Genomic DNA, 14,778 nt, shown 5'->3' with positions numbered 1-14,778 from the left:
TTGGTAAAGAGGATCAATGATAGCCTGAAGGCAATCTGTGAGTATGTTGTTGAGATATTTCTCTTTAAATTACAAAACACAAAACTCAAGCATCAGATGTAATTGTCATTTGGGGACCATAAGTCTTATTATAAAACTTTCCAGTAACTAACACTATTCCACTTTACATTATTATACTGAGACACTTTAATTTTAATCTGGTATTTGCTATCCCATTTTTAATGCAACTAAAAGCCATTTTAAAGTCTGTTGCTTAGTTGATTTGAAATATTTTACTGTGTTCTATATTATATTCTTACCTCCTTTTGGCTGCTCCCTTTAGGGGTCCGCCACAGTGGATCACCTGCCTCCATCTCATCCTATCCCTAGCATGTTAGATCACCCCTCTGCATCCGTCACTACAACCACGAATCTTTTCTGTGGTCGTCCTCTTTTCCTCCTGCCCGCCAGGTCCATAATTAACATCCTTTGTCCAACATATCCACCACCATCCCTCCTCTGCACATCCAAACCATCTCAGTCTTGCCTCTCTAACTTTGTCTCCAAACTGCTCAACCTGAGCTCTCCCTCTGATGTACTCATTTCTAATCCTGTCCATTCTGGTCATTCCCTATTAAAATCTTAACACCTTTAACTCTGCCACGTCCAGCTCGACATGCTGTCTTTTTCTCAGTGCTACGTCTCCAAACCAGACATCATGCTACTATGTTTTATTCATATTTTAATTTATACTTATTTTTCTTTATTGTATTTATTTAGGCTTTAACATTATTTTTTTCTTTATTGACCTGCATACCATTCTACTTATTATGTGTGCTTGAGCTGTGTGTTTAACTTCATTTTTCCAATGCTATTAATTTGGTATAAAGTATGTCATCTAATCTTACCTTATACTTTAGTCATCACTTTGATTAAAACTGATGACAGAAACTAATGCCCTATGAGTTGTGTGTTTAATGAATTCTGGCACAGTAGGCACTAGTTAGGTTAAATACAATAAAATCACCATGTCAGCAGAGAACTGTAATATTAAAAACTAAAAATTAATAAAATAAAAAAACTAAAAAACTTAGAGACTAAAACTGAACTGTAGAATAAATAAAATTCAACTGACTACACGAAAGAAACCTTCCTTGAAGTGCTGTCAAAACAGCCTGACATGCAGAACCAATATGATTTTTTTCCCTCTGCTTAAATTTGATATATATAAAAATTGTATTTTTTTGAACAGAATGGCATCCTTGCTGCTAAGTATTTCACTGGTCCGTGGCTCCACTCGCAAAGCTCTAGCATGGTTGTAAATAATAAATGCTCCAGTAGCAACAGAGGTACAGGTCTTGATGGAAAGCACTAGTGAGGGGACCACTCTATGTCAGGAGCTTGGAAGGATAAGATGTCAAACCAGTACAGGTTCAGGTCATCTCAGTGTGAACAGCCCTGCAAGAGTCCAGGATTCTGGCAGGCAGAAAGGTAAGGCTGCTGTCTGAGATGTGTGTGATGGAAATTATGATGGATTTAGCCCAGAAAGTCTGTGCATGTCATGGGATCTTAGCTTTCACTCACAGACTGCACACACATGCGAGCGTATACCAGGCCGGACACAAAGTCAATCCTTCAGAGGGTGGTGTTCAATAATGCGCATGGAAGGGTTGAGGGATGTCATCTTGAGAAAATAGGATTTCATCTTACAGAACAGAGGCCTGGATCGGGCTGTCTACAAAGACACATAACTGACTGACAAAGTGTCAAGACTGAATATGAAGTACGCACTTTAAGCCTCACTTACTAAAGTGTAATGCTATTAGCTATGCTATCAGAGATGCCTGAATAGAATGGTAAATAAACAGTTCTATCCTCAGGGGGGTTCACAGGAGGTGCAAGGCTATTAAGCTGAATTTGAGCTCACACTCACAAGGGAGAGGAATGAAATGTTGACAAGGTGTTAACACTTGACAGATACATTTTTATTTCGGTTGCTTGTTGCATGCTCGTCTCTGCTCTGCTAGATGGAGTGAAAATGCAACACAGTGAACATGTATGAAATATTTACAACCAGAAATGTAATAACTGAAGCTGAATGAAAAGGAGACACGGGTAAGCCGACAGTGTTTGCATCGGTGGGGGTGGGGGGGGGGGGCATGAGTTTTGGTGTGGGTGTATCTTTTTGTGTGTTGTTTGAAGTGCTGCAGTGAGACAAGACATGGATAATGATAAGAATGGCAGAGTTTAGAGAGGCGGCACAAAAGGAGTTCCTATTACGGAAGAGGATGTATCAAGGTCACGCACACACAAGCACACACACACACATGATGTTATGAAAACTGAAAATACGTGACTCTCTTTCACATTTTCTGTTTTCTGTTTGTTTTTACATAGAAGGTAATATATAGTAGTTTTGGTATTTCACAATATTTCTTCGAAATGTAGCGGTCTTCCAGATTCCCAATTTGTACCACCGTGTTTACTGATGCTGAGCTGACTATGCCTGGCGAGAATCTAGATTACAATGTGCCTCCTCTGATGCACATGAAATCACCAGCTGCTTCTTTCCTATTAGCTGTGAGGGAGTTCATTGACAGCGGGGAATCCATGCAGAGGTTCAAGCCATTTCTTTGCCTCCCTTCTCATTCTAATTACCCAGAACCCCTTAAAAATGTTGTTTACATGCTCCACAGCAACAAGCTTGAAAGAAATAATATCAGAAAAGCAGCAGGTTCACTCTAACTAGAATACAAACTGAAATAGATGCACTTTATGTGGGAACAAAATTTCATCCTGTGTTAGAGCCCGGGGATTTCTGATTAGCAGCTCGTGTATTAGAGCCCATTCGATTTGGAATATGGTTTCTATGGGTCTGTGTGCCATCTCAAGTGTTCTTCTTTGTTGATGAGCGAAAGGCTTTTAAAATGTCCATCAACAAGATATGAAGTTCCCTGATCAGAGGCTTTCCTTGGGACTGCTAAATGAACATCGTCTCAACGATTCATGTTAATGCAGCACTCATATCCTGTGCCCTACCTTCGTCATTGATGAACTCAAGTCATGCTGGAGTCCCATCGCCATTCACTCTTGCATGTCATCAACTTTCTGTCTCCTCTGTTTTGTGCTCTGTCCTCTCTGTCCTCTCCCTCTTTGTACATTTCTGCAGGTGTTTCTGGCTCAGAAACTGAATTGTTCTGGTGTGCCGTTACCAGTCCCACCAACCTGCAGATTGTTTATTGTTACATTGTTTGCGGTGTATTGTCTTTCTGTGCTCTTCTTTATCTCTTTTTCCCATTACTCCCTAACTGGCAGCAGATGGTCCTCCCATCTTGGGCCTAGTTCTGATGGAGATTTCTCCCTGTTAGCAGGTTGCCAAGTGCTTTCTGAGAGAGGATTATTGGGATTTCTGTCTACAGAAAGTGTGCATGCATTATAGGGTTAAAGATGATGAGCCTTAAACATTAAATATAATGGGAACTTTGCTAAATGCAAAACATGATTTTGTTTAATTCTGTGGTATGAACCAAATCACCTGATTCATTACTGTGAGCCTGATTATTCGGAGCATTTGTTACCACTACAAATGATTTGCTTGATTGAAGTGAGGCCTCAAATTCCTTTATTGTTGAGCTCCTGTGTCAACAGTATAATGTCTTCATTAAATCAATGACTGCTGAATTTTTTAATTAAAAAAAGAGCATCAATGCTACACACTGCATCTCAGGAGAGGTTAACTTGTTCCGTACATAATCTCTTACAAACAATATTGATTTTGAAGCGTAATTTAAGTGTGTTAGTAAGTTAGTACTGCTGTGCGTTGTTTCTTGTGTGTGAGAGCAGAGGAGGGAAAGTAGTCCTACCCCTCCCAATAGACAAAACAACAACTGTTCACCAACTGTGCTGAAACAGAAAGGGATGAGCAGCGCTCCTTTTCCTGCTAATGAGCAGAGCGGAGTGACAGATTAAATTGTGCAAAGGCCCACCCTAGAGTGGAACTATTTTTACCTTTCTCAAATGTCACCAGGTACTAATGCTGTACAAACATTTTGACTTCAAAAGAACACGTCTTGATTTTTACTCGAACGCTGCTGCCGTTAAAAAAAAAAAAAAAAAAAATGAAAGAAAATCTATTAACTTAAAAAAAGAAGAAGCAGTGAGCCAAAAATATATAAAACTATTTCTGAACAATGAAAACAGACGCTGAAGCCGCGGCTGCTTGTAGTGAGAAATTTTAAAATGTGTTTTACAGCACGCACGCACAAATTTTTTTCTGTGTGAGATTATTTCAGATTTAGTGAACATTTAATCGGATTTCTCGCAAAAACAGAAAAAAGGGTATATTTTTGCCTGGCACTCAAAAGTGGAAAATGACAGCTTACTTAGGTGCCTCAAACCCTGCTGGGTCATGGTAACATCGCGTGCTTACTAATAAAATACACAAAACTTCTATTCACTACTTTTAAATTGGGTTAATAAGTTTACCTTATTGTCCTAAATTGCACTGGTGGTAAATCAGTTTACAGTGCGAGTCTCACATTCTTGGCCTGATTGTAACATCTTTGCAAATAAAAAGAAAAAAAAATGCACATAGTAAATTAAAAAATTTACTGCAGAAGTATCTGGTATGCAATTACAAACACTACGCTGAAGCAAATCATGCTTCACCTTCGTCATTAAAATGCTGAATGACTGAGAAGGTCATGATGAGTATAAAAAGAGGTGCTGCTTTAAAGACGTTGGCCTGGAGAGAAATCTTTATGATATACACCCACAACACCATGGCAATAAATAGACTTGATGATGACTTAAATATAAATTGTCTTTTGATTGATGTGACAGCTGATCATTTTTGGGATTGCCTTGCAGCAAACCGGAACTTTCCCTGATGATGCCTTTGCAGCCACACAGTACGGCCTCTCCGACGGATAAAAGATGGCCGGAGGCTTTGGTCTATGAGGTCTTATGTATGATGGGGCCTAGAGTAAATGTAATTGGTGCCAGACAGACTCATGGGACACAAAAAGTGATTGGTTCCTGAATAATTTGGTCCAGTACCCAGCTGTGTACTACCTTCCTCCTTGTATTTATAATTTAATTCATTCTGTGTACTTCACACACTGTGATGAAGTCTTTGTGCTGAAATATCTAAGCGTACTTCTGCTGAAATGTGAATCAGCAGACCAGTGAAACGCACTCCACTGAAGTTCTTAATTTTTTTCCAATAAAAAATATCAGACACAATATATACTTCACAAATAAAACAAGTTGTAGCCAATTACTCTGCTTCCTCTCATCTCATCTCGCAGACTAGGACAAGTGTGGCTTCATGCTTTGAGAGGCAGTATAGAGTCTTATAGTGCAGTGCAAGGGGACTAGATTTGAAATGGCCTTTTGGGAGAAGGTGCATTAACCACAGACATTTTTTTTTTTTTTTGTGGGGGACAGTGGCCAGCTTAAGCTAAAATAGAACAAAAAGCTCAGATGAGACCCTCTTTTCACCACCAACTGAGTAGCTCCAGGCTAAAAATCAAAATATGACAGATAATAGTCATGGCCATCTGGTTTCGAGGTTGGGGAAAAGACTTGCTCAGGTTTAATGTTTCTAATTGGTCTAGGAGGGGCTGTTACAGATAGAAAATAAGAATAAAAAAAAAAGACTCAATCATAATACATTTAAATTTCACTATGTGTATGTTATCTGTTGAGAACAGCTTGGGATGAGAAATAAATGATTTTCCTTCATGTTGCCCCTTCAAGGGACTGGTTTAGGCATGTGGAGAGTAGGGAGAAAGGGAGCACGCTGGGCAAATCAGTCACTTACCCATCACTTTAACGAAGTAGGCATCGGCTTCAAAATTGTTCTTCAAAGCATGAATTCTCAAGTCGTTTTTGCCCTCTGCCTGGCTCTGAACCAGCATGTCTAAAATACCCTGCAAATGAAGACAGACACATAGATAAGGGACAATGAGACCATGGTATGTGCTGCTTCTGATGTACATTTTTATCCCTCTAACATACTGGATGTCTCTGCTAGAATTATCGCATCATCTCTATTCTGCCATCTCTCTCCTTTCCACACTAAGGCTCTCTGTCTCATTTATAAATTCCCTCTCAAGGGTGAGTGAGAAAGCCATGGACTGAAAGCGGGAGAGTTGAATTTAATAGACAGGCCACATTAGCAGTAGTAATTAATTCTGATAAGACAAGAACATACAGTAGATTGCAATACAGCTTCTGTACTACACGCAGTCTCTCATTAAGGGACTGGCACTGAGTGTTGGAATAGAAGCCTGTGGCACACAAGCAAGACCCATTTAAAATAAATTCAATTCTAAATATAATGGAGTAACACACTAAATAAGTAACATCTAACAAATGATTTCCTAAATTTGAGGATAATTAAAAATAGCTTATTTTATGTACTGTTCTTCCTCTATTGGGGTGTATTGTCAGGTTTCCCTTTTATCGCACCCCACTGCCACAATGGATCAAATTCTAGGTAAAAACACAAAATGAAGTCTGACACTGTAACAATGAGGACGTGCAAAACAAAAGCTACAGAGAGCGTGCACACAGACACACACACGAATCCAACAGCTCACAAAAAGGAATAAAGTAGGCTCATGCACAAGCTACTCAGTGTGCTGCTAAATGTTTTACTAACAACAATGAAGCAGTGAACCCAATATTCTCCTGTTCTCAATCTAAATCTAGAACATTGCCTCCAAATGTGAAAGCAAACCCATTAATGTAAACAATTCTGTTAATGTCTGTGTCAAAAAAGCTTTACACATAATCCACTTTTCTGTATTGCAGATATTCTAGTTTGTTTGCTCACTGGTATTCATTCATTTCTCTGCTCCATTTGGCCCCATCAGTTCTTTAAGTAGGAATTTTCACAGTTTACTGTCAGATCTAACAGAACGGGACAGAAGTGGAAGATTCAGAGGAGAGACAGATGCTGCGGATGCTGTACTCTCAGGGTCAGCTGGTTGATTGTTTGGTCGAGGCTCTCATCCGATCAAATTCTCACGTAGCTCTGTGTTTATAAAGGAGAAAAGTGCTGCCTGCCACTATTATGTCGGAAAGGACCAGACTACCTAATGCGTAGACTTCCACAACCCAACAGAGATCAGTGGTTCTAACTAATCTACTTTCTAATTTAATCTAATATAAAAATTTACTCAACGTTCACTTGGTGTCGGTTCCTAAACTGATAAAGTGTAGCCAAAGCTTAAAAAGCTCCAGAAGCACTACATGTACTTACACTGAGGTGGACGAAGCTTCCTTTATCATCAAAATGCAAATCTAATATTGCAGTGGGAATCGTTTATTCATGCTCAGGACATTAGTCCTGTTATATTATTTTTCAATACCATTTATGATGGAAACAGCAGTTAATACAATTACGTTTTCATAAAAACAAATATGGGAAGGTCTGTATTGTTAATGTCTCAACATAAAATAACAAGGTTTAATTATTAAATATCCTGCAAATAGCTTTTCATGTCTACTTATAATAAATATAAGCTAATAAGGTTAGCATGAACTCAGGGCACTCGTGTCTTCAGAAACAGATCAGCTGGCTGTGGATCAAGACCTTTTGTGGCTGAGAAAAATGAGGCTAAACAGAAAGAATAATTTTTAAAAAAGGGTAAGAAAGGGTACAGAGAATGTTGCTCATGAAATAATACAGTCAGAACTGAAAATCAGCAGAACATCAACTACTCACATCTTCATAGATGTCAAAGAAAGTTGCCATAACGGCATTTTGAATGGCTCCCAAATCTGACTGGTCCCAGTGGATGTGGAACATTCGTCCAACGCTGCTGCAGGTGTCGAGGTTACAGGGCACGTTCTCCAACAGGAAGGCCTGCTGGTCACTGGGAGACGGGGAGAAAGGAAGAAAACAAAGACAGTAAGAGCATTTTATCGTTTGCATTTCGATGGCGACAGGGAGCTCTAATACTGTCTGATGGCAAATGCAAGAAACGTTCATGTCATCAGCGGTCATCAGTGAAGCGTCTGAGCTGGAAGTTTGATGCTTTCAACCACTGAGTTACCTGCTACTCTGCTTTTTACATCCACATGACATTTGTTATAATTCACTGCAAACAGATTTCAACTAGAAAATTAGCAGCTGCCCTTAAAATAAATTTCATAATTTTGACTTGATGCACCTGTAATATTTTCATGTAATGTGGCTCCAAAAAAAGGCAATGCCTTCACTGAACCTGCACTTGGCAGTGATTACAAATTAAAATGCTACAACATATTAATATAGGGTGAATTTTCTCTTTTCACAATAAATGATGAAAGTTGCCTCGGGCTGGTGCCCCAAGGAAATTTTGTGCTTTTTTTTTAAACCTTTAATAATTTTCTGCTTGATTGAACATACAGGACACCTTACATGGTTGCATATAATACTTTATATACAGAAGGGTAATTTTGCCTCTGTACATCACCACAGTGCAGACCTCCAGCTTTAATTCACGAGGTTTAACAAAAGTATGGCACTACCTGTTTAGGATTTACAGTCAGATTTATACATAATACTCAATATTCAGAGGAGAAATATGCATAAAATACTCATGGACCCAGCTAATTTCCCCTCATTTTGATCACTTTTATCCCATGATGAAACATTTGATGGGCCCCCATCTGCACAGGAAAAAATGGTCACTGAATTGTTTGATGAGCGTGAAATGATGTGACTCTGACGCTGTGACTTTTAAAGTGGCCAGATCTTAACTGAAATGAGCACCGATGGGAGATTTCAGACACGTCACAAAATGACCTCCATCATCATCATCTTCACATCTTTTGGAGGAACGGTGCCCCATTCATTCCTACATCAGAGTTACAAATACTTGTAGAATTGATACCAACGTGTACTGAAACTGTTCCTGTGGACTTGTAAGATATGTTTTATTGGCATTTCCTTCAATTTATCATCTGCCTCTGTATCCACACTTTTACAAATGCAAACAAATAGTGATTAATATACTTGAGCTGAAATAAAAGCCAGCCACTTTCTCCTAATTTTTCCTCCATCTCTGTATGTGCACAGACTTCATCACATCTTCCTTTAATTCACTGGAGAGACTGAATTCGCTCTTTATCCATGTGTCTTCCTGTCATTGGAGAAAGCTCTCTGTACCTGCTCTTAGATCTCTGTGGGAGTGGTGGGCTTTAAAAAAAAAAATGCTCGTTTAAAAATAGAATAATCGTGAAAACTCTCAATCAGAATTGTAAACCTTCTCCACCCTGCTCAATCGCCAATCTCCACAAAACCATATCAGTGTGAGCCTCTGGGGAATGGAAGGCAGACCACAAGCTGGGACACGTTTCCTCAGGGACATTTTTTACAAAGACTTTGTGATCTTCTCAGCAGCAGGAAGAGATTCCATTCTCATGCTTCGAGAAAAGGGTGAGCAGCAGAGATAAAAATACTCCAATGTATAGAGAGTTGTCTGCGATAAAACCTTGATCGATGCAGAAGTGTCAATACGATTATCTTATCCTTCTCAAAATTGTGTTTGACTTTGCTTAGGATGCATTCTTGTAGTGCATTTTCCTGTCTTTACATGCCCCTACCACACAATGTGACAGCGCAAGTTATAATTGTGTCATCCACAAAGGGAGGAAGAGACGGGAACAAAAAAAAAAAAAAATCATTATGAAGTACAGCATGCACTATTTAAAGCACTGGCTCTGTGTGCACAGTGCACTTACAGTAGTACATTATGGCACCACAGTACATTCTGGTTGCCCCACATAACTGACAAATGGTGATGTTACACAACAGCAAGCTTCAACCGGTGGAATCCTGGTGGTCAAATTGGTACTTGAAATGTGCTTGGAAGCCTCTTCAATGCTGTTAGCAAGGCGATAGGAAAATTGGAGCCTGTGGAACCAAGAGTTAGAGAACGCCAATGAACCTAGTTAATGTTGTATTATTATCACTGTCTTTTTAACATTAAAGTATGTAATGGCCATTTTGATTTTCACAAAGAACACAAACTCCTGTAATCAGCAGCAGACATACGTCACAGTTTTGCTAAATTATGGCAGCGCTGGACTGTCTGATAAGACCTTGTACGTGCATCAACCCCATATGCATCAGTGCTGCATTTTCATTAAAACCATTTTATTCAAATTTTTATCTATAACATTTGAAGTGCTGCACGGAAACGGGAAAGTTCAATGAAACTGTGAAAAAACACGCACTTTTGGACTTGCTTGAAATGGATTGAAAAGTAATATTTTTAAAAAAATGTTAATTGTAATAAGTATAACTGCAAAGAAAAGTCAAATATACATGGCATTACTGAACTACAGTGATCAGAATTGTTAACTGCTAATACTTGCATATGGGACACTCATAATGCATTCAAATAATACACTGCACTTGCAGAACAGTTTATTTTATATGGTGAAATAAAACAATAAGTAATACAGTCATGTGAAAAAGGACGTTTCACACGACAGCAATTATTCTAGGGAAGCAATTATTGCTATGTGAAGTCTATCATTCTATAGTGAGAAAGATGATTCATAAGTAGAAAACATTTGAGATGCTAATGTGAGCTGCCATTCTTCCCAGGAGTGGACGTCCTAACAAATTAACTTGATTCAGTTGATTTGGGCTTGTTTTATAGCCACAGGACCTGAGGACCTTGTAGTCATTGAGTCAACCATGAACTCCTCTGTATACTAAAGTATTCTAAACTCAAATATGAGGCCATCTATCTTGGCTCAAATTGGGATTATGGAACAGGACAATGATTCCAAGTGCAAAAGCAAATGTATAACAGAATGACTGCCAAAAAAAAAAAAAAAATCAAGATACTGCCCAGTCAAAGCCTAGACCTCAACCTCACTGAAATGCTGTACTGGTTCTTAAAAATGATTACTTTAAGTTGGTGGTCCTGTGACTGAGGTGGTTCTACAAACCAGCGAATCAAAGGATGCATTTCATTTTTCACCTTTTTGAAAGTCCAGTGAAAACTTTCTTTTTTCATATGATTATATTTGGATCAGATCCATATCTGTTGTTCCCAAAGTGTTACAGTTGACCATGATATGATCTCAACTTAAATCCAGATTATAATTAATCCCCAAAGTTCTCGTGGGTTCCTGCATTTCTGCAGGAAAATATGAGTCCATTCATTGATATAGTGCCCAAGTTTTTTGTTTTTTTTAGTTTTGTGACAGCCTGAGTCTGATGTAAATTTTGTTTCCTCTGCAAGATTCTGGTTAACTGAGAGTATTAAATGTACATGTAGTTGTTAATTCCTGGACTCAGTAAAGACAAGCATCTGTATTTAAAACACCTGAAGGAGCAGGGAAAAGCAGGAATTTAATTCCTATAGCTGGCATGGAATGGTTCAGGCCCAAGCATTAAAATGGTGTCAGCTGAGATGGCATGCTGGTGTTTCAGAATAGATACATCTTTGTGTGTGTGTGTGTGGGGGGGGGGGGGGGGTGGGGGGGTGGGGGGTGGAGGTGAAGGGTGGGGCTGCAGGGGACTTCTGCAGGATTAACTGACTTTGGCTGTAATTACAAATATACTAGCAGGAGGTTTGGTTAAAGGTCATTCTGTGTAACCCATGAATACCAGGTCTGTACTAGTCCTCCCTCCTCATTAGGCTTAAGGTGAACAGCACAGCATCCAGAATACGATCGACTGTCATTGAGGACCTGTAACTACAGCACCTACTGGTCAGGACAGAGTGTAAATGGTGAGCACTGATTGGCTCATCACCAGCAGATAATCATACCTCCAGCTAGATAAATTTGTTGAAATTCAGGGACAGTATCTGTGTGAGTGCTTGTGTGGAGAAAAAAAAGTAACCATTTCAAAGTTTCAGGCTGAACTTTAGAAGGTATATGATTGTTATTCGCCAATATGTGTGTGTCCTTTCTGAGATTTTTGTACTTCAAAAGAAACTCTTTCCAGCACTGCAGGGGTGGTTATGGTGGGGATGAACTCAAGGTCATGATGTGGATCAGACAGACTCACACACACATGCGCACACAGTATATACACACACAACAGTGTTCCTCACATTCTGTTTACAGCAGGACACTGGAGCTGCAAACCTGAGAACTGTTAATGTTTACACATGCATGACTGCTCTGAAACATCATTATCATCGAAAGCGCCTCCACAATTCAACAAACAACACACTGGTGTTAATTTTGTATGTGAAAAGCAGAAATTTCTTTCAGTAATATAGCATTATGATTTATTTTTGTTAACAATCATCCACTTAAAATATGCCTTTCCTGTCCACATTTCTTTCAAAGCAAAGTTTAACTTGGATATACGGCATTAACACAAATGTTTTAAGTGGCAGCCAACTCCATGCCAATATGATATACGATTTCATATAATTAATGTAATGTAAATCTTTTCGTCCCTTCCATTTAAACTCAGAAGTCAGAATTTCCAAATTCCCAGTCGGAATTTTCAACTGGAACGTCCCCTCAAGTCAGACTTCCAACTCGGAAAATTGGAGCAGCCCAGGAACCCCAGGATGCACATAAGCAGTAGTGACTGGTTGTGACAGGCTGGGTCAGCCATACGCAGAGCATTGACCAGGTTCTATCCATGAACGTGCTGCAGCTGCGTTTTTAAGTGCAAAAAAACAGGCTCTGTGCTGCGCTGCTAGTGATGCATGAATGGCTCTACTTTTCTAAGGAGCAAAACAAATCCGTTTTTTTCTCCTCACTTTTTTTTTAAACACCAGAATTCGCTTAACTCAGGAGTGACATCACTACTACCTCTGACATCCAACTTCCAAGGCAAATGGAACGCAGTATAAATCTCTTTTGCGAACCGCCACCTTATTGTAGGCAGTTCTAACTTTATACTTAGGTTTTTTTTTTCTTCCCCTTGTAGCCAAGTGCTTGCCCACAGGGGGCTGTTTTGATGGTTAGTTTCTCTCTAATTATTGTAGGGTCTTTACCTTACAATATAAAGCACCTTGAGATGACTGTCGTGATTTGATGCTATATAAATAAAACTGAAGTGAATTGTGGTGAAGGGGCTTAAGTGACCCAGCAATCCCAGGAGCTATGGTGTCAGGGGCATTTGCTCCTGTTAGGGCCTCCCCAGGCAAACTAGTCCTGTGTGAACAAGCTGAAGAGATTATATCTCACAGTTTGGGAACGCCTCGGTATCTTCCAGTGATGAGCTGGAGGAACTGGCAGGGAAGAGGGAGGTCTGGGCTTCTCTGCTAAGACTGCTGCCCCCATGACTCAGACTTGGATAAGCAGCAGAAAATGGATGGCTGCTAGTGTTACTATTATAATTGTAATGTAACAATTTTAAGCTTAAAAAAATGAAGTGAGGTTAGTTTCTATGAGATTACTAAGTAACAGGGGCAAAATCTCTACATTCATATTTTATGGCAAAAAATTATTCTGTCAATAATTATGTAACAATGAGTGAAGTCAGTTAATTTCTTCAACTTTCATTTAACCAGGAAATAAATGCAAACACCACACACGCCCTGCCCAGTAACAAATCCCTCATCCTGTATGGTAACATTTGAGCCACTGTGCTACCTAATATGTAATAATGTAATATTGATCACAGCTTCTTCATATTTAAGGAATTATATTAATAAAAAAGTTAAAACTAAAAAGGCAAACTCACATTTAACTGAAATATGATATTAAATGTATGACAAGACTTTACATTTTATAATTACCCCATGAGCACATTCATCCTGTATCTACACTAATAAGCATGTGTGTGTCTGAGGTGGTGTGCTTGGGGGCTTCAATTATTGTATGAACCCAGTGCCGCTCTATATTTTCTTGTGTCCGTATGTGTGCTTGTGGGGAGTCTTACATTATTTCTAGCGCTATCCACCTCCTCTCTAATTGGCCTCCAGAGGGGCGTTGAGCTGGCAAGAGGCTGCCCAGCTGATCACACCAATGACCCTTCTTTCCCTCCATCTCAAAAGCTCAGAGGCGCCACTGTTACCTCTCCACTTTTGCCCCTTTCCTCCATCCATCTACTCCCTCAAGCTGAATGACTAAGCTAACCTGGCCAACTTCTTCCTCACATCTCTTTTTTTCCTTCTCTTGGTCATTTTATCTCATCTGCTCCTCCCTCCACCTCAGTCCACCCAAACATACACATTTGTTCCACATTTTTTCCTTTTTGCTCGGCACCATCACAACTCCAAGGACTGACATATGGCTACGAGGCATTTTAACAGTGTTTGTGGTTGTATTTGAAATTTTTCTTGAACCTACAACAGTGACTTTATTAATTCTCTTGCCTATTTACTTCAAAAACTTTCTCTCTCTTGATTTACCTATTTATTTAGAACGGCCAATACCTCAACAATGATTTTTGTCTGATTATAAAAAATTATAAAAATGTACCATTTAGCCTGGTTTCTCACCATTTTATTCACTTGGGAATCAAATAATCAAGTCATTAAAAAAAAAAATTGTTTAAGCTACTTTTCGCTTGTACTGTTCATGATTTAAACAGTCTCTCATTCACTCTGACATCCTACAATCAGCCTCTAAATTCACACCCTGCTCAAGTAGTCTTTGTGCCTAATCCAGAACATATCGTCTTTTGAGTAAACCTAACCAAACTGCAGGAGAAAACTCCAATGGACTAAGGTGTTTTCTACTAACAGATTTTAGATGACTAAGCACAGAGACGTTTAACCATACAGTCTGCAGATAATCCAGTTAAAAAAAGTCTTCACAGAGAAGTTTTAATGTGGACTGGTAGTACTGGTACTAGCAGAGTCCTCTGCA

The 14,778-nt window shown here is 39.2% G+C and overlaps 1 protein-coding gene across 1 annotated transcript in view; it reads right to left on the bottom strand.

Annotated features, from left to right (window-relative positions):
- Positions 1–14,778, bottom strand: part of itfg1 (integrin alpha FG-GAP repeat containing 1) — a 158,421-nt gene that overhangs the window by 57,994 nt on the left and 85,649 nt on the right. The window contains exons 11-12 of the mRNA XM_030726183.1: positions 7,715–7,865; positions 5,804–5,912 (exon numbers count right to left, since the gene is read on the bottom strand). Coding sequence (XP_030582043.1) covers positions 5,804–5,912; positions 7,715–7,865 — 260 coding nt within the window. The remainder of the gene's footprint in view (positions 1–5,803; positions 5,913–7,714; positions 7,866–14,778) is intronic.

This window comes from Archocentrus centrarchus, chromosome 3 (genome assembly GCF_007364275.1).
Source record: "Archocentrus centrarchus isolate MPI-CPG fArcCen1 chromosome 3, fArcCen1, whole genome shotgun sequence".
NCBI lineage: Eukaryota > Metazoa > Chordata > Actinopteri > Cichliformes > Cichlidae > Archocentrus > Archocentrus centrarchus.
The sequence above is the reverse complement of the archived record's forward strand: the minus strand, read 5'-3'. Positions and strand labels throughout refer to the sequence as shown.